At 41.6% G+C, this 19845-nt stretch overlaps 2 protein-coding genes across 6 annotated transcripts in view; one reads left to right on the plus strand and one right to left on the minus strand.

Annotated features, from left to right (window-relative positions):
- Window positions 1–12183, minus strand: part of LOC129178086 (dnaJ homolog subfamily C member 16-like) — a 29460-nt gene extending 17277 nt beyond the window's left edge. Inside the window, exons 1-14 of one of the 3 annotated variants that reach the window (XM_054769873.1) lie at window positions 11806–12183; window positions 10497–10703; window positions 10351–10417; window positions 8455–8764; window positions 8190–8374; window positions 7599–7703; window positions 7358–7516; window positions 7161–7291; window positions 6876–7065; window positions 4148–4327; window positions 4005–4081; window positions 3768–3848; window positions 3620–3703; window positions 3379–3549 (exon numbers count right to left, since the gene is read on the minus strand). In XM_054769873.1, the coding sequence (XP_054625848.1) occupies window positions 3379–3549; window positions 3620–3703; window positions 3768–3848; window positions 4005–4081; window positions 4148–4327; window positions 6876–7065; window positions 7161–7291; window positions 7358–7516; window positions 7599–7703; window positions 8190–8374; window positions 8455–8764; window positions 10351–10417; window positions 10497–10654 (1898 nt within the window). In that variant the 5' untranslated portion in view covers window positions 10655–10703; window positions 11806–12183. Of the gene's footprint in view, window positions 1–3378; window positions 3550–3619; window positions 3704–3767; window positions 3849–4004; window positions 4082–4147; window positions 4328–6875; window positions 7066–7160; window positions 7292–7357; window positions 7517–7598; window positions 7704–8189; window positions 8375–8454; window positions 8765–10350; window positions 10418–10496; window positions 10704–10924; window positions 11686–11805 lie in introns of those variants that run through there. The other 2 variants (XM_054769855.1, XM_054769863.1) reach the window with 2 other exon arrangements.
- Window positions 11325–19845, plus strand: part of LOC129178098 (caspase-9-like) — a 44746-nt gene continuing 36225 nt past the window's right edge. The window contains exons 1-9 of one of the 3 annotated variants that reach the window (XM_054769904.1): window positions 11325–11556; window positions 14912–15116; window positions 15693–15764; window positions 15842–15921; window positions 17995–18171; window positions 18237–18326; window positions 18431–18578; window positions 18653–18838; window positions 19734–19843. In XM_054769904.1, coding sequence (XP_054625879.1) covers window positions 11515–11556; window positions 14912–15116; window positions 15693–15764; window positions 15842–15921; window positions 17995–18171; window positions 18237–18326; window positions 18431–18578; window positions 18653–18838; window positions 19734–19843 — 1110 coding nt within the window. In that variant the 5' untranslated portion in view covers window positions 11325–11514. Of the gene's footprint in view, window positions 11557–13807; window positions 14675–14911; window positions 15117–15692; window positions 15765–15841; window positions 15922–17994; window positions 18172–18236; window positions 18327–18430; window positions 18579–18652; window positions 18839–19733; window positions 19844–19845 lie in introns of those variants that run through there. The other 2 variants (XM_054769894.1, XM_054769884.1) reach the window with 2 other exon arrangements.

Raw genomic sequence — 19845 nt, forward strand, 5'->3', positions numbered from 1 at the left:
TGTACTCGGAATGGGCGAGGCATAAACCGAAAGTGGGTGTTGTTTAACCGGAAACGGGTGTGGCTTAAATCGGTACATTATTTTAAGTTTGAAATTGACATGGATTGATCAGAAGTTGCTATATTTACTGTTTATTATTCAGCTAATGGATATGTGTACTGCGATGTGTGTAAGTGATCTACAACACTTAGTTTTTAGCAGGGCTGTCAAAAATAGCGCATTAATGGCGATGACTAATTCTGACTAATTAATTCCATAAAATGTTGGTCCTTAGTATTTAACTAACAACTAACAGTGTGCATCTATAAACGTGAGTAACTTGGTTATTTCCCATTCATTCAATGCTAGACGCTGTTTGGCACCGTGGTATTGTATTGTGTTGTGTTCTTTAAGCACCCAGATGCTGAGCTGGTCACTAACTGCTGAGCTAAGTTAGCCTTGTCAGCATTGCCACCAATTCATTATATTGTTAGCATGCTATTTCAATGTGTTTGGTATACTGCTGATAGGTGAGATTTTATGTTGCTGTGCATTTACAGTATGTATATGTATAGGGAGGGGTGGTCGCTGTGTGTGACTGGCCAATCACAGAGCGTGAAGAGTGAATACATAATGAGGATTTTCCATCATCACGATTACAGCTAATGACAAGCTGTACTCGTTTCATGCTCATACTCTGCAAAAATGCATTATCTGTAACGGTTACTCGTCTACAATGAGTGTCTGGCTCAACTCTACAAAAAGTATATGTCTTTCGAACCCCTGATACAAGTTATACAGCAGTTACAATGACTTTTTTAATACCTATGTGACATAACTATGACACATTATTACACATCATTAATACTAAGTGGTAGTACAAAGTAAATGGTAAGAACTTGACATCTGTGTGCCTGTGGCTTTTGAGGCTAAAATGACTTACGAGCCTGACGATTTTAGACATACAGTAGAAATACGAGGTCTGAAATATACAGAATCTCTCGCACAGACACTCTTCTGTTGTTGACCCATGATTACTGTATCTGCTTTTCCAACGCAAAGTGCAGCACTACCTACAGGCCAATCTGCGGGCTTGCTTTTAAATAGCAACTTCCAGTGACTGAATATGAAAATGTTTTTTTTTTATTTCTGTTAACTGGTGATTTTTTTGTTATATAAAATGTACAATAAAAATCAAACCATTTATGTAGATGTAGTTACTGCTTTTTGATGCTGAAAAAGAACACTTTGTATTTCTTTTTTTTCATATATCAAAATTAAATTCTAATCAACCAATCGTTTTTGTTTTTTAATTCTCAATCATAAAAAGAAAATTCATTGACTAAAAAGTTACACGGACCCAAGTTGTATTGACCCAAATATAAAATTATATTTTTTCCCTAAAAAAAGTCGGAAAAAAATACCAGTACCAGCCCCTACTTTCTTCTCAAACTTTGAACCCCCCGGCTTATACATCGGTGCGGCTAATGTGGTCATGCTCTAATCTCGTGACATCTCTTATACTTCAGAGCTACTACTAATCGTTTAAATATGTATTCCGGAAAAGGCTATTACTAAGACAGTCCATCATAATGGCAAAAAAAGTTCAGGAAACAACCAAAAAATGTAGAGAAGCCACCTTTCTCGGCTTTTGCTAAACCTGTCATTATCTTTGAGTGGAGCCGGGTATGCATTCAGATGCTGCAGTTTATAGTGAGCAACAACAAGCACAATTTATACTGAAATGTAAAACATTGTTGGACTTGGATTATTCAATAAACACCATAAATATACCGCCAAGATTGCAAAGCCTGTTATTTTGAATGAAAACAAAAAGGAAAAGTAACATATAAAAGAGGGGCCGTATTGGAATTTGTGCAGCGATCGCGTTGTTGACACATACCTGAACCCGCCATGACGCAATATGATTACTCAAAGGTGTACCATGGTATCCCTGGTCCCATTGTAATATCCAGCAATTCCCCAAGTGACCCTACATAAAACCTACATGTCATATCCACTCACAAGTTTCAAGTTAAAGGCGATGGATTTAGCTGTCAGAGAAGGAACTGTGCAACTTTTGCAGAAGTCTGTCGGTGGATCCCTGTCGGTGGCAAGCTCATCCCCTTGGAGTTTGTGTACCCAAGTGCCACGGCTGGCACACATCTCGTTTGACTCCTGCGAGGACGCCACACCATTTCCTTTCTCTGCCACATGCTCTTCCCGAGCACAAGCCCCAGGTCCAGCCTTGTACAGCCCTTCCTCAATGTGAGAACAAGTTCCAGCAGCCCTCTCATCACCTGCGCCAGTTCAGTCACATATCTCCTCAAGCTCCAGATATTTCTAGGGCTGGCGCGACGTCTTCCCGAGCCCCAGATGCACCCTATCCCAGTACCAGTTCAAGGCTGAGGTCAAGACACCTCAAACCCCGGCTCCACATCTGCTCAGGGCTAAGCATCTGCCAGTCCTGCGACTGGCGACACACAGCTCCCTTCAGTTCCTGTGCCGACAGCAGCTGGAGACGCTGCTCCCTGCTGTCTAGGCTGGAGACCTGCTTATCCGACGCTGGTCTTCCTCCTTGTCAGCCACAGAACTGGTCTTCCCACACATGACAGCTGTGCTTATCCCACGCTGGTCTTCCTGCATACAGCCACAGAGCTGTATGCAGGAAGACCATGTCTTCTCTGAGACATTTTGTACACTAGCAGCTACGTCACCCATACCGCAGGCGTCCACCCTTCTTTCCTGCGGCAGCCCCGCTGCATTCACCGTCGTCAACTTTTTTTTCCTCACCTGCTGGGATGCTGGGTGAATCTCGGGTGTCCACCCTCGCACCAGCCGCGGCGGCGCTCTATTCATCGGCACCATCTGGATCTTCTTCGCTGGCCAAGGGGACACTGAACTTGGACCCGCGGCCCCTTCTTCCAGTCATCGCAGGGGCACCCATCCGGCTTTGTGGTTAATTTTGTTTTGAACACTCCCACCCAAGGTACAATGAAACCTAAGTCACCCTTTAGAACTCATTACTGGATTCCAAAGTAACTATTTGGACCCTTTTCCATGAAGAACGTTGCCAAGCTCTAAAAGTTAATGCTACCAAAGTAGTACCACCCCAATGAAAAGCCATTGTAACCCAAAAGCAACCGTTTTTTTTGTCTAATCGTGGCCAAAGGTTTTGTTGTGACTAACCTAAATTTTGTTCAATAACCTTGCTGCTTCATTTTTCATTTTTATGATCTCCACAAAAATCGCTTAGTTTTCCAGTGTACAACATAGTTTTCTTCAATAATAAGGCTGCAGAGTTATAGAAGGACAAAATTTTAATCACTCCCAAAACTTTTGGCGACGGCTGTATAAATGCAATGTAGTAATTAATGTCAAGCAACAGCTTTAACTTACCCAGTGAAAGAGTACACCTCTTTGGCGAACTTGCTTAGCAGGATGTTCTTGGATGCATCCGTGAGCACGAGTACAATATTCATGTGTCCTGGCCTCAGCCTCACTAGATTACTTATATAGGTGATGTCTGTCAGCTCGGTCACCTCAACAAAATTCTTCTTGGGGGGCCGACTATGAGATTTAAAACAACAATAATACCAATAATACACACACTGCATGTTAAATCTTCAATATTTTTTACCTTGATGCATTTCCTGGTGACCCATTTTCTGTTTTGGGTCCATCTTTTGCTTTTGGTTTTGAGCGTTTGTCGTCACTTGCGTCACTGGACACACAAAACAAATATGACACTGATTGTTCATGGGAGGAAGAGAGTCAAAAAAGCTCACCTGAATGCTTGGATGACCACAGTTCCAAACAGGATGAATAAGGCAGAAAAGATGAGGGACAGGAGAGGCATCATCTCACGCCTGTAAATCACCAAAGACTATTCATCTGCATTTTGAACAGCATCTTCTATTACTCCAGCATCATACAATAAAGTTTTACTCAATATTAAGGAATTCATTGGAATTGTGTCACGATGTCCTGAACTCTAATAAATGTTTCAGAGAAGTTCTACCCACCAGTTGTTGTGCAGGATGTCATCAATGACTTCAGACAGGTAATCATAAAATGCAGAGATCCACTGGATAATAAACATCTACACAGAAGAAATAGTATATTACCTTCTATTTTTTTGTTTCACGTTCAAACTATTATGGCATACAGATGCAAACTCATTGTTGAGCACAGGCAGTATGGCATCATGAATCAGAATGGACGGGTCCTTCTGGAGTCGCTCCAACTCCTCCACTAGGCGCTGCTTGTCTTCTTCACTGCCGTTCCAAGTGCTCACTGGCTTGAAAAAGGCCTTTCCAGCAGTATTGCGCCTCTCCAGGATCACCACCTGAACACCAGGCAATGTCAATGCAAGGATCCTGTCATACATGTGTCAATGATCCTCTGTATGAGTGATTCTCAACTGGTAAATCATGACCGAAAAGTGGGCCGCAGAGCCCTTTTTTGTGGGTCACAGGGCTTTGCCCGGGCAAACAAATACAAAAACAATCGTGTGCTTTTATTCTGAGGGGGATTTTAAAAATTCATACTCCTTAAAGTGGTAGCAACACTCTGTACTGATATTTGAAAACTGCAGTCATAGAAGACGACCAACAATGTTGGTTAGTAGTCTCCTCCCATCAAGATAGTCCTGTATCTTATTTAGCCTTAGAAAGTGTTTAATTGTACAAAAAATGTCTTTGTTTTTGTTACACATTTTGATTATCATTCTGATACAAAACCAGGCTAATTTATGTTAAGTAAGATCTGAAAATGATGTGTGTTTAACAGAAGAACTATACCACGCGTTAATAAAAATCACCCACCCACTTCAGGTGAGGTGAGCGCTAGCATTGAATGCTAGGATGATGAAATGACGGACTTATTGACTCATAATGGCTACTGAAAAAAATCCAAACCATGGAAGTATTTTGAAAAGGGGAATGATGACCTCAAGTAAGTGAAGTACAACTTCTGTCAGCGGCTTCTTGCATATCACACAACAATATGGCGTATTATTTAAAATGGGTAAGGCTGTTACGCCAACTTCATTTTATAGCCAGACTAAATTTTGTGTACATTTTGTGGCAAGAAATTAGACTGCTAACAGAGTTTTGTCAAGTTGTTTTTCAAGTCATGTTGTTCGTATTTTATGTGCACTTTTCTGTTGTCTGCTGACAGCGGCCGTGTTTCGGTTTTGTTCATCTTGCTTTCTGTGTCCCTATATAAAATAGTACTGTTGTTGTTATCTGAGTCTTTTAGCCTTTTTGGATGTTGAAAAGTCACAAATGAGATCTGTTTATTTGTAGGGATCGCCATTATCTGTGCTGTAAAAATAAATACAACATTGTTTGATGGGAACGCAGATCGACTGGTAAATTGAGAACTTAGAGCTCAGCTCTCGCTTCACCATGACGGTCCGGTACAGCAACCGCATTACCGCAAATGCTGCGCCGATCTGTCTGTCGACCTCACGCTCCATCCTTCCCTCACTCGTGAACAAGCTTCAAAGATACTTGAACTCCTCCTCCTGAGGTAAGAACTCGCTCCCAACCTGGTGGGTGCAAGCCACCCTTTTCTGACTGAGAACCACGGCCTCGGATTTGGAGGTGCTGTGTCTCAGCCCAGAAGCGTCACACTCAGCTGCAAACCGCCCCAGTAAATGCTGAAGGTCACAGCCTGATGAGGCCAACAGGACCACATTTTTTGCAAATAGCAAAGATGTCCTAAGGCCCCCAAACTAGAAATTCTGTCCATGAAAATTATGAACAGAATGAGTTACAAAGGGCAGTCTTGGTGGTGGCCAACGTTCACTGTAAAGAAGCTCGATTTACTGCTGGCAATGCAAACCAGGCTCCTGGTTCGGATGTACAAGGACAAAATGGCAAGTAGTAGCGTGCCACCAATCCGTGTTGTTCCGTGTTGTGTCTTCGGGCTGGGCCCAGCCGGGCCCCAGGGTGAAGACCTGACCACCAGGCGCGCGCCTGCGACCCCCTCCCCCAGACCTGGCTCCAGAGTGAGGCCCCATGTCCCACGGACGGGCGAGGTGCGGTCTCTCCTCTTGTTTTTGTTCATAAGGGTCTTCTGAGTCACTCTTTGTCTGGCCTGTCAACTTGAACCTGTTTGCCTTGGGAGACCCAATCAGGGGCATATAGCCCCGGACAACATAGCTCCTAGGATCACTGGGGCACTCACGGAGGAAATACGTTAGGTTTCCTCCGTGTATATGATCAGTAAATGTGCAAATTCAGCATTTTTTTCTTGAGATTTTTTTTGAATGATTGGAGTAATACAGAAAATACATTATAATACAGTTAAGTGGACAAATAATATTTAATTTAATATTTAAATAATATTATTTTATGTTTCTTGCCTCACCTGCCTCTCTTGACTGCACGTCTCTGTTTATTTCTGTATGTTCAGTTTTACATTGCTGAAATTGATAACCTGCTGTCTCTGTCTGAGCTAGCAAGTTGAGACATTAGCGGAAGCAAAAGAGAACATCTTTACATTTTTTATTCACGTAATTTTAGGTTTGTGGATAAAAACTTATTGCTCCTGAAATGTTCATTAAACTTGTTTTGTGCTGGGGCACTTTTTTGCACTACCCCGAATTAAAATGTAAGATTTGAGAAATTTTGGTTGACAAATTTGTGTTTCTTTTTATTTTTATGGTGGGTCTTTTTATCATACATAAATGACAATAAAATTACATCACTATACAGTATTCGATTATTATAACATCTGCGAGCACCCTCAGGGGTTTGACAAAGCATGAGCCGATCCATGGGCTCTGAAAGGTTGGGGGCCGCTGCTCTATATGACAGGATTGCTCTGTTGTTTTGAAAAAGCAACTGCAAAATCGCTTGTCAAAGATCCCCTATAAAACAACAGACCTGTGGTGGCAGTGGTGGCTGTGTGCCGTCCTTGCTGGTCATCAGGATGTTACAAAGCGGTTGCTGTAGTTGTTGGTAAACATAAGCAAATCTCACGACTTCCTTCGTGTTGACCGAGGCGAAAGACAGAAAGGCTTGGTTGCCTAAAGAAAAGCTCTCGCCGTCACCTGTAATCAGCAGCACGCAGTATCTGAAAGGATGAAAAACAGTAGTAAGGTAAGACAGTTACTGTATATCATACAGTCGATCTTTTTGAAGGGTCCAGGTGAATGTATGCTGTCTTACTTCCTTCGTCTGTGGAACTGCTTGACAGGACAGAGCTCGTCAAAAAGCTTCTGATTCACCAGTCTTGGTGCCAGGAGAAATTTGTTGTTTGACATAAAGTCATCAATTATTTGCTTTTTCATTCCTTTAGTCTGCAAAGAACAACAACCATATTATATTAGATTTTGTTTCTCCAGGCACCAGTTGCAGCAATTCACCTGGATGATGTCAGCAGGCTTGTCTGTGTTCTCTTTAAAAACCAGCATAGTGGGGGCATAGGTGTTGATATTGAACTGTCTCTGCAGATTGGCTGTCTCAGAAAGGCCCTGGTCCACATAGCCAAACTGCAAGTAATCCTTGTATGCAAACGCCGTCAGCTACCAAAAGGGAGTGATTGAGTACATCATGAATGCTATTGTCGTGTCAGTCAAGTTTATCAGATGTTGTGTGAAGGCTCACCTTGTAAAGTAAAGGAACTATAGACACTTGGTCAAACAGGAGCACATGCGGCTTGTTGAGTTGGTGCCAACTGTTCAAGAACTGCTGGTCATTCTTGTCGCTGACCTAACGCAAGAAAAATTTTGTTTGAATGTATTCTTCTATTCACATTCACACGTTTCATTTGCCATATATCTGATACTACGTGTGCAGTCATGGGAGGCGTTAGTAACTGTTTTCTAATAACGTCTAATCTAATTAATTACTATTTCAAACGTTCAAACGCTGTTACCTGTTACCGTTTGCCTTATTATGCACAGTTAACAGTTGTTATCCACTCACCGGCTCACCATTGTCGCAATGTCACATATGAGTGAGCCAGTGAGCAGTCTGTTGAGTAAATGAAACATCTCTCAACGGCACTACAAATTTAAATCCCAATTGTTAGACATATTTGAAGTTTTTTTTAAAGTAACACAATAATGGCTTAACCTGGTAAATAATTACATTTATTAAGGATTCTGTTACTAATTCAATTGCTTTATGGTAAGTAACTAGTAACTATAACTAATTACATTTTTTAAGTTACACCGTTTCACCTCTAGTACTTACCCACTCCACAAGTCTCTGAGGGAGAAGGTCTTCCACAAACTGCCTCAGGTGTTCCTTTGCTACAGCATAATGGAAAAATGTCACTTTGCCATTGATGACGCCAAGGATTGATGGCGTGCGATGAGCACCGAGGTGGTTGGCCAACCGTCTCTCATAGCCGACATCCACCACACCAATTCCGACACCTGTACAAACACCCATTCACTTTAGTTACAATTTATTTATTAATCTCACAGGAACTCAACCATCTGTATTGACTCCAAACCTAGCATCTCCATCTCCTGCACCACCTCTTTCCACACAGGCTCAATGTGAATGCAGTTGAAGCACCAGTCGGAAGTGATCTTGATCAGATATGGTCTCCTGAAGCTGTCGGGCACCACGTCACTGACATACTGGTTGAAGTGCAGCAAGTACTTCCCATCAGAAAATTCCCGCTGGTTCTTGTTGTTGAATGGGAAGTTAAAGAAGGACTCCTCAAAGTTGAAATTGTGACCGTAGTGGCTATATGGTTGGGTGTCATCAGTCTGCCCGTAGTGGTCATAGTTGGCACGTTTGTCCTCACTGGATAGGATCTAGACGGTGGGTAAAACATGTCAATATGAGTAGCGTCTTGTTTTGCCGTGAACGTGGGCATACCTAAATCCATATAATCCGTAGCCGATCCTATTAAGGCCACTATTCAATTAACCGACCTACAGTCGCCAGGTGTGTGGTTTACAAAAGAAAATAACTGGCAGGGTCTCTAATGAGTCAAAAAACATTGGCAGTAACAGTTGTGTCTGTAGGCAACCTCCTGATGCGCTCCACAAGATGGCAGTATCTGCACTCAAGGTATCATTTGCAGTCAGCATCCAGCAACTTATTGAACTCTGGTTGCCCCTTACAATGTCGATTGTGCGACTCGTCTGTTGGCATAAAATTCATGTATGTTACAAGGCGAGGTAAGGCAAGTTTATTTATAGAGCACAAGTCATACACAAGGTAATTCAAAGTTACACTTGCCGTATTGTTATTTACACTGAACTCAACCGTGGTATACTGCTACACTACACTACAGTAGATCCACACTTTTTGTGGAGGTGACATTCCAAGACCACCAGTGAATGGCAAGAAAATAGAAGTAATTGATACACCCATAAAAATGTCCATCCATCCATTTTTTATGCCGCTTAGCCTCACTAGGGGTGCGGGTTTGTTGGAGCCTATCCCAGCTGACTGAGGCAGGGTACACCCTGGACTGGTCGTCAGTCAATGACAGGGCACATATAGACAAACATACATTCACACTCACATTCATACCTATGGACAATTTAGAGTTGCCAATTAACCTAACATGCATGTTTTTGGAATGTGGGAATAAACCGGAGTACCCGGAGAAAACCTACACAGAGATGCCCAACAAAGATTCGAACCCAGATCGTCCCGATCTCCTGACTGTATGGCCAACATGCTAACCAAAAAAATATACAGTATACATTATTTGCGACTTATCATGAATGACATTTTCAGAAAAAAAACAAACTTTTTGACCAACAACCCGCAAATTTTGATGGACCGTGAATGCAGAATCACGAATGTGTGTGGTATTCACTGTATTCCAACATTGGTTCCGTTGATGATGTGTTGTGCGTTGTACTTGTTAATAAATGACCATTTGGTCAAACAGAGCTGTTTTCCTTTCCACTTTCTCGTGCACTCTAAATAATTATTAAAGTTCAAATTGTCAGTTGTTATAAATAATGAAGTTTGAAATTTCTTAAATTATGCCTCCAAAATTATTGTCTGCTTCCACTTAACACCCCATCTCTTTGTGGTTTAGGTAAATAAACCTCCAGGTTATAATTAGGGCATTTACAGTCTGTATGTGCCTTTACTAGTGGGAAAAAAAATTCAGTCTCCTGATTATCCTTGGGTATAGCCTTAGTTAAAACTTTTTAAACAAAGGGCCGTATTTTTTACATTACTTTATGTACATTTATGTACATTAGTAAATAATTCACGATTAATGTGTTTTCTCTGACTTTGGACACCTCTGCCTTGGTGTTACATATACCACCTTCTATTTTGGCAAATGCTACACAGCATCCACATTTTTATCATACCAATATGTAGACGTGTACAGTACTTGCTTTTTCCTCCACAGGAAACCGTTACTAACCTCATATGATTTGGTAATCCTGATAAACATGTCCTCAGCACCAGGATTTTTGTTTTTGTCAGGATGCCTTGAAGAGAACATGTTTTTTAATACTGTTGTCAGCAAATATCTGCAGTTCATGTCTGTACTTGTACTAAGATACTCACCATTCTTTAGCCAGGCGCTTGTATACTTTCTTAATCTCAGCCTGGTTTGCATCTCTGGTGACTCCTAAGGTTTTGTACGGGTCCATCTCAGGTCCAATATGGGGGGCTCCAATCTCCAGTACAGAGAGGACCACCAGGATAGCCAGTGGTAGAGACATCTTTAAGCCTGCAGCCACTGTTACCTTTTTAAATCTGATCTGTCAACATCTAGCAAATACATGTTATTAGATTAAATAGCATGGTAGTAGCAGGCTGAGTAGCAACAACGTGCCAGTGTACCAATGTCACCATTCTGTAGTACTGTTTGGTCATCGATTGAAACATTTACTCGCATATATTTTTTTAACACAAATAGTGATTTTAATCGCGTTGCTACAAAAATCTCTGCATATATCTGAGCTGTTTCACTGCGATGCAAATACAGGCACCTGAAGCAGATGCAGTTAACCGGCACTACGCCACATTTCTATGGCAGTTGTGGATGCTCCTCCACGGCGTCTTGGTGGATGCTCGACGACTACAATCAGAGGTTGAGTTGGGCAACATTTCACAGATCCTCCGGGGAATCACTGACTACCATCGACAACGTGCTGATGTTGGTCAGAGGAACAAGCAATGAAGCGAACGTACTGTTGGGAGTTCGGTACCTCAATGGAAGCCTATTCCGCGTTTATTTATTTATTTGCAATCGGTTTATAGTCTTTTCCTATAACGCCAGGTGGGCGGTGACGCGCACCATCCGTGCGACGTCCAAATCAAACGCACCCTATTTAATATACGCTAGTGCTCTCAGTGGACCAATCAGAAGGAAGAATGATGTAAACAAGGAAGTAGCTTTTGTAATCGTAAACAAGAAGCGCGACGTGGGCAAGTGAATACGTTTTAGGATAATTTTTGGATACAGCTATTTTTTTTAATTATTCATACTCGGTGTCCCAAAAGGCTGTTTTAGCTACATAAGCGAAAGTGGACTTGGCTGGGAAGATGATAACGTGAGGGACTTAGGAAGCGTTTTTAAATGCCCTTAAATGAACATATTGTGACATCTCTGGACAAAGAGGTAGAAAGTAACGAATTACATTTCTTGCGTTACTGTAGTAGAAGTAGTAGAAGTGACTATCGTTATCTAATTGTACGATTCTCCCACGGTTTTGATGGCTGTCAGATGTGGAGGGAATTTGTGGGTATCAAAGTAGTTCAGAGAAGGAGAAGCGGCCGGTGTTGATCGAGTACTCTTGCTAGTACCGGATATTGCTAGCAATGACGATAAACTTACATACATATCCATGTAAAATGACTTTATACTTACCCGATATGTTTACTTTGTCACCGATGAGTTCCCATGCCGCTTTTGTCTTTATATCTCTGTATTCCTTTTTAGAAATGTCAAATAGCTCTGAGAAAACTGTCACGGCAAGTATACGCATACTGATTAGCATCCTGTTGGTCGATCAATGCAACTGCAGCTCATTGTTCTCGTCTGGGGGACAGCGATGAAAAGTTGAAAAATGTTCAACTTTCTGGGATCGCGTCGCAAGCCAGCGTGTGTACGATGACACGCACTAACACAAACTTTGTCACCGTCCAGCCAAGCAACACGGGATAATCGCCCTATCGCGCAGGTTCCATTGAAAATTAATGCAGTAGAGGCGATGTCCCCTCCCTTGTGTATTGTACGAGTCTCCCATGGTTTGATTGGCTGTCAAATGTGGAGGGAATTTCGGGGTATCAAAGTAGTTCAGAGGAGGAAAAGTGGCCGGTGTTGATCGAGGACTCTTGCTTGTACCCGATCTGGCTAGTATTGAAGATAAACTTACATAAATGTCCGTGTAAATCAATGTAAACATACCTGATATGTTTACTCTCTCACCGACGAGTTTCCATGCTGCTTTTTTCTTTATATATCTATATTCTTTTTTAAGAAATGTCAAATATCTCCAGGAAATCTGACACAGCAAGTATAGCGTACTGATTAGCATCCTGTCCGCTCGTTGGTTTATCAATCAAACTCCCGCTGATTGGTCCTCGTCTGGGCGACAACGATAAAAACTTGAAAAACTTTCAACTTTCTGGGATCGCGTCACAAGCCAGATCACGCGCACGATCACAAACTTTCACACGCACAAATTTCGCTTGTCGCTTGGCGGTGACACGCGCAGGTTCCATTGAAAATTAATGGAGTCGAGGCGATGTCGCCTCCCGTGTGTGGTGCCCATAACTCATTCGGAGGTGGCATCACCATTTATTGAGAACCCGGCGAATGTGGGAACAAGAATAATTCAGGCAGCACAACGACGGGAGTGGCTATAGTCAGGTAACAGTGGCGGAGCTACGGTGTGGCCAGGGTGGCCACCCCCACGGCTGGGGAACAATTTTTAGGAACAAACGCGGACCTGTGGTGCAGAACATTAGTTCAGCCTAATCGCCATTTCTGCTTGGATGCATTTCACTGCAGCACACAACTTCACTGTTTCGTGGAGGAGCTTGTCACTGCACAATACGTACCCAGAACACAATCATTCAACTGAATTCTACACATGTGCAGAACGCATCTACATCCGGTCGGCCTGTTTTTCGGCAGTCACATGTTAGGCATGTGTAATCTACGCCATCCATCAATTTATTTTACGGCAGCAAGCAATATACGTTGCCCCTCCACTTCCAAAAATGTTATTAAGATAGATAGAAATTTGAGAAATAACAACATAATTTATCTTTTTTTTTTCTTACATCATATCCATGGTGCAAGTGGACAATTTATAAGCCCTCTTTTCTTTGTTTCATAAATTATTTCACTTTTTTTTCACCACTGAAAAAAATACACACTAAAGCATTTGCTAGGAAGATATGTGTGGATGGATGGTATATCCCTGTTTAGAAAAAAAAACTGACAAAGCTGAATCCTCGAGATCAGGGGTGTCCAAACTATTTCCACTGAGGGCCGCATACTGAAAAATCAAGAGATGCAATCCGCTTTTACATTTTTTTTTACACCAACCCAAACAAAATATTTCATATAACATATATATGTATTTACACATCTAAAATATATTTATTCATTTTATCAGTGACAAATATTATTATTATTAATATTCTTCTTCTTATTATTATTAACTGTTTCTCCTTATATTACTTTTGGGTTGTTTTTTTTTTTACAAATATTTCAATGTTCTACTTGTACATTTTTTTCTCATCAATGTTCAACTTTTAATTTTTTGTTTCTCATACTAATATGACTTATTCTCATATTTTGACTTTATTACCATAACATAATAGCATTTACCCAACCTAATTTTCCTAAAATTTCAACTTAATTCTTTGTTTGATTTGTTTCCTATACTTCAACTTTTTTCCTATAATATTTCAACTTTATGCAATTTTTTTCCGTTAATATAATGACCTTCATTCCATCATATCACCTACATCCTACAGCAACTTCACCGGTTCCCGGTCCATTAGAGAATAAAGTACAAACTCCTTCTCCATACAGTACTTTCAAGGCTTCCACAGCCTCAGTCCTCCATACCTGACTGACCTGCTCCACATTGCCACTCCAGCTCGCTCCCTCAGATCCTCCTCCTCCCTTCACCTCGCTGTACCCTCTGCCCGCCTCAGCACCATGGGGAACAGAGCTTTCAGCCGCTCTGCTCCCAAACACTTTTACTATGAGTATATTTGAAATCAGTTACCTTTGAGTTACTGAAGTCATGTTTAGACCTGTACTTTTACTTGAGTAACATTTCAACAAAATAACCGTACCTTTACTTGGGTACAATTGGTGTGCGCTCTTTCCGCCTCTCCTCGTAACACAATGTCACAGTCGTAGCTATGAAAGCAGTAACACTAAGTCACCGATAGGAGGCGGAAATGTTCTCACTCTGACGGAAAACGCAGCAGAAGAAGAAACACGGCGTTCAGCCATAAAAAAAACAAGCCTCTTAACGAGGAAGTACTTATCCTCCGCAATACAATAATTGACATTAAATTAGTTTTATTAAAACCTTCTTTTAAAGTCACATTTTGTGAACGTTGGCACTAAATGGAGAATGGAGGAAAGTCACAAGAAGGTTCTTCAGCGGTACAGGATAAATATTGTCACTGGTTTGGATCCATCGGGCGTCTTAGACCGTCTATTGGAGAAAGGTGTTTTTACTCAAGACATGATCGATAAAATAAAAGTAAGTCTGCATTGCAGCTAAGTGAAGTTCCCTTAAACAAGCAACCATAAGTCATAGAATGAAGCGATAACTCCGGTAATATGAAAATATGACCACTACATTACTACAGAGCATTTGTCTTTGCACAATTAACGTAAAGTAAATAATAATTCAAATTGAAAGGGAGTTATCGTTTTTTGACTAATGCTGACTTGGCAGGTTGTTCAAACCTTCACATGAACATAAAGTCTTTTTCAGAGCTCGGGAACAAGACGGGACCAAGCCAGGCAGCTGTCCCGGGACCTGGAGACCCAAGGAAGTCGGGCCTTCCCACTGTTTTTGGAAAGTCTTCATGAGTCAGAGCAGCACGGTCTGGCAGAGCTTCTCCAAAGTGGAGCACCAGCAGTTCAGGGGTCAGCATCCAACCGCCTCGTACGCCCTGTTGTTCGGACTCTTCCAGTGTGTAAGTGTGCACTACTGAGTTACAACTAATACACATTAATTGAAGCTTATAGTTAGGCCTGTTACGATAACAAATTTTGCTGGATGATAATTGGACGGTGATTGGCAAAGGAGAAGTGCTCACTATCACAGATTTAGACAGATTTGTGAACCATATTTGAGAGAAATGGTGATATTGTGTATGTGGAAAAAGTTTTACATCTTTGAGTTCATCTCATAAAAAATGGGAGCAAAAGCGTTGCATCATATTTTTGTTGAGTGTATATGTAATCCGCGATTATGAACTACAAGCACACACATCCCTGTGATTATATGAAATGGTTCAAGAACATTACTGCTTCCTAGAAGGAAACCCCATGAACTTGCTTAATTGCAAAAGCTTAAAATGGGCAGTTTATCGCAGTACATGTGCAATCTGATGATACTTGGCCTTATTACAACCATCACTTGCGCAAGGGAAATGCATTATTTGTATTGAATAAGTTACAAAAGAAATGTTTAAAAATGAAAATTAAGCTCAGTGCTTGTAACTTTGTCGCTGCTTGTTGTCATGCATGTGCATTTGTGTCTTGTCCAGCATCTGCAATGGATTTCCAGAAGCAGATAAAGTCTATTACAGCTGTCCATCCAGTGCAGACCCCGACATTATGTAAGATACTGTGTAGTATGTGCTTCGACTGATGATTAGCTTTTTACAATTGAAATGAACACATGCTTTTGACACAGCACCTGAGAGGGAGAACCTACAATCTCAAACCCAGGCCAGAACCCGCATGCAAGGCAGGACCCGACGGGATAGCCTTCAAGTGAGTACCACACATAGGTGGCTGCCGAGGTACTGTGCGGAACAACAGCATGGCATCCCCTCATTCCCATGTTGACAAACTGTAACCAAAACTGTAATTTGCCACATTTATCACTAGGCTGTGCCCTTCACTTTCTATTATGTTTTAATCCAATTCATGCAAAAATAAAATCCATAAACTGTCTTGTTAGATACACTGATGTTTTCTACATCCATCATTTTCTATAGACTTACTGCGCAGACGTACCTCATGTTGTGACCAGTGAGTGTATACAGTACACTAGGTTCTCTACGAACATCCGATTTGCAAACATTCAGAGATACGAACGCAAGCTGACTGGTCTATATTTTCATGTATTTTGTCGAGTATCAACGACGCTCTATGGTGCTACCGTATCATCTACGAGGAGAAGAAAAGGAAGACCATACAAACTTCCATTGAAAGCTTCTTCAAACGTAGATCTGCTACTCCTGCACTGTCGTCACCAACTGACTCGCCACCAATGCCTACACCTTCGTCGCAATTCCTTCCACCTCAGTAGTTTCCCCTGAACTACCTCTTTTAGAAGTCTAACGACGATTTGTCCTTTTTTCAATAACTCCTCCACCACCACTCCCACCAACGACGTATGCTCGACCACTCCTCTTCAAAGGCAAACAACACTTATCATTACGTATTATTATATCATTTTTATTATTATTGTTTTTTTCATTAATTATCCTTGTTTAATATTACTACTACATCCAAACTCATATTTACATACATACGCATATACTGTATGTATGTATGTATACACGTACATGTAGTACCTATATAATTGGTAAATTACCTTTTGTTGGACTTACGAACAAATCGACTTGCGGACTGTTGTCTGGAACCAATTGTGTTCGTAAGTAGAAAACCTAGTGTATCTCACAAAAGTGAGTACATTTTATCAAGCTTTTTTGTTGCAGTATATCTTCTCAATCGGCAATACTATAGAAATTAAATTTGGCTGTAGAACGGCATAGTTGGTGTACAGCGTTTATAGCAGCATAGATTTTCTATCCGCTGCAAATAACACAGCCAGTATTGTCTAAATTCCTGATAAGATAATTGTATCTTGCGAACAGTCAATCATGGTGGTAGCGCCATTGTCTGGGACTCATGAGTGCTGCAGTTCATATGAGGGAAACATGAATTCCAACATGTACTGTGACATTGTGAAGCAGAAGCTGGGCCACATAGCATTTTTTCAAAATGATACGGAGCACAAACACACCTCCAGGATGCCAAGTCCCTTGCTGAGGAAGGTGAAGGAGATGGAGTGGCAAGTTTGTCTCCTCCAGATCTGGATCCAATTGAGCTCCTTTTGCGCATCCTCAAGTTGAAGGAAGATGGAGCACAAGGTGTTTTACTGTCTTCTCCATCAAAAGCTCCACTAGCTTCATGGAGGAGTGCAAGAGGATTCCAGTAACAACCTGTGCAGCTCTAGTACATTCCATTTATAACAATGATGCTCACACAAAATACACTGTGGACACAGTTTGGACACGTTCACTGTGAGGTGTATTTACTTGTGTTGCCAGCTACAGTATTTAGACAATAATGGCTGTGTTAGGGATTTAGAATCCCACTGACATACCTTCTATAGAGGAAGCAGAGTCTGAGGACAGTTCCATCTCCATGGCTGAGGTATCTGGGGTAGGCAAAACACTCCCCGGTGGCAAAGCTCCAGGGGTGGACGAGTTTGAATTCCTCAAGGCTCTGGATGTTGAGGGACTGTCTTGGCTGACACGTCTCTTCAACATTCCGTGGAAGTCGGGAACAGTACCTCTGTATTGGCAAACCAAGGTGGCTCCCCTTTTCAAGAAGGGTGACCGGAGGGTGTGTTCCAACTATATTCCAGGGTGATGGAGAGAAGGGTAGAGAAGTTTCCTCTGTAAGGTGGCTGGACTCACCCCAAGGGTGAGGAGCTCAGTCATCTGGGAGGGGCTCAGAGGAGAGCGGCTGCTCCTTCACATCGAGAGGAGCCAGTTGAGGTGTCTATGGTTCTCGCCCATACCTTTCATTATATATTTTTTTGCATGCCAGAGCTACAAAATGGATTCCAGCCCGTGCGGACACTGCCTCATCATTAACAATGTGGCTTTTGAGCCACAGAGTGAGCTGAGTGACCGCTCAGGGTCGAACATCGACTGTGACAAGCTGGAGAGAAGATTCCAAGCGCTTAACTTTATGGTGGAAGTCAGAACAAACCTGAAACAAAGGGTAAGAGTAACATCGTGTTCTTTTATAAATGCACAAAAATGCTAACAGTTCACACCACATTACAGAAAATCAAGCAAGAACTGTTAGATTTGTCAAAGAAGGACCATTCTCCATATGACTGCTGTGTGGTCATCATTCTGTCTCATGGCACCGAGGTGGGACATTTTTTAAATGGACATTTTAGCTTTACCTCATTCCATTCTTCTTATATGATAACCCAGATATTTGGTACAAATGTAATGTATTGCATGAATTACAGGTGAGTCACAACAGATTCCCCGGTGCTGTGTATGGTGTCGATGGACAGTACGTTCAAGTTCAGCATATCACAAACTACCTCGACGGGAAACACTGTTCATCCCTGCAGGGAAAACCCAAGCTTTTCTTCATCCAGGCATGCGGAGGAGGTAACTCACTAACTGGAATTTTTGGACACTATTTAGTGATAGGATTACATTCACCATTTGTTACTGCCTTTAAGGGGAAAAAGACAGAGGCTTCGAGGTGTCTGATGAGGTCGAACCATCGAATAGTGGAGAGGATGACCAGACGGATGCCATCCCTATGTCATCCAGCAGCGACTCACTGAGCATGTCTGATGAACCTGATGCCAGAGCCACACTGCCCACCCCAAGTGACATTCTGGTGTCCTACTCTACTTTTCCTGGTACTCATTATTTATGTCTAATATGTTATCTTCTGTTTGGCTGTGCTCACACTTGTGGGTCGGTACTCTGGTCTGGATCAAAATTTTGAAAAAACAAGATATTTGGTACACACTTTAGTGGGGTTTGCTTAGCGTTCACACAGACATTTTTGTCATGGGGCCATGACAAAATATGCAGACTTATATCATACTTAAACACTTCAGACTTAAATCATAGCAATTGTGAGTGGGGAAAAAAGTGAAGCTCATATTCAAGCCATTCAAACGGAAGGATACCAACGGTAGTTATGTTTAATATTTCAAGTTAATTAAGCTAAAAAAGGTTTATGTTTTAAGTGTGCAGCAGTAGGGGTACATGGCTTCAGGTCAAACGTCTGAAGGATCTGGAAAAAGTTTGGGAACCACTGGTTTATATGATTGCATTTACACTTCAACAGCCGAACCTAACCAGCAGCGCAATAACACCAGAGTTAATTTTAACCAAATCAAACACGACAAGTGTGACTGCACCCTTAAAATGCACTACTAAATTTGACATAATATCTGAATGTGAGTGTAGCAACACTGTCCACCGGGTGTCAGTAATGCACCTCTAGGCTGGTATTTTACCTCCTTTAAGAAGGTGGCAGTGGTGGTTGATCTGTTTGCATTGTTCTACTTACTATCCACAGTGTTTAACATTATTCCATTCCATTATTTAAATCACCAAAATGATATGACAGTTCGAAACAACTGCTAACTAATGTTATATTACATTATAGTAAATATTAATATTTTGGCTTTAAATCAAATTTCCTTAATTCTGATTCTAAGAAAGTCACCTCCTGTTCACATGTGCATTGTTAATGTCTGAACAATAGTATTAGACATTTCTGTGACCTATTTCCCCACACAGGCTACGTGTCTTGGAGAGACACTCAATCCGGCTCCTGGTACATCGAGACGCTGGATCGCATCCTTGAGGAAAATGCTGCTACTGATGATTTGGTCACAATGTTAATGATGGT

This window comes from Dunckerocampus dactyliophorus, chromosome 1 (assembly GCF_027744805.1).
Source record: "Dunckerocampus dactyliophorus isolate RoL2022-P2 chromosome 1, RoL_Ddac_1.1, whole genome shotgun sequence".
NCBI lineage: Eukaryota > Metazoa > Chordata > Actinopteri > Syngnathiformes > Syngnathidae > Dunckerocampus > Dunckerocampus dactyliophorus.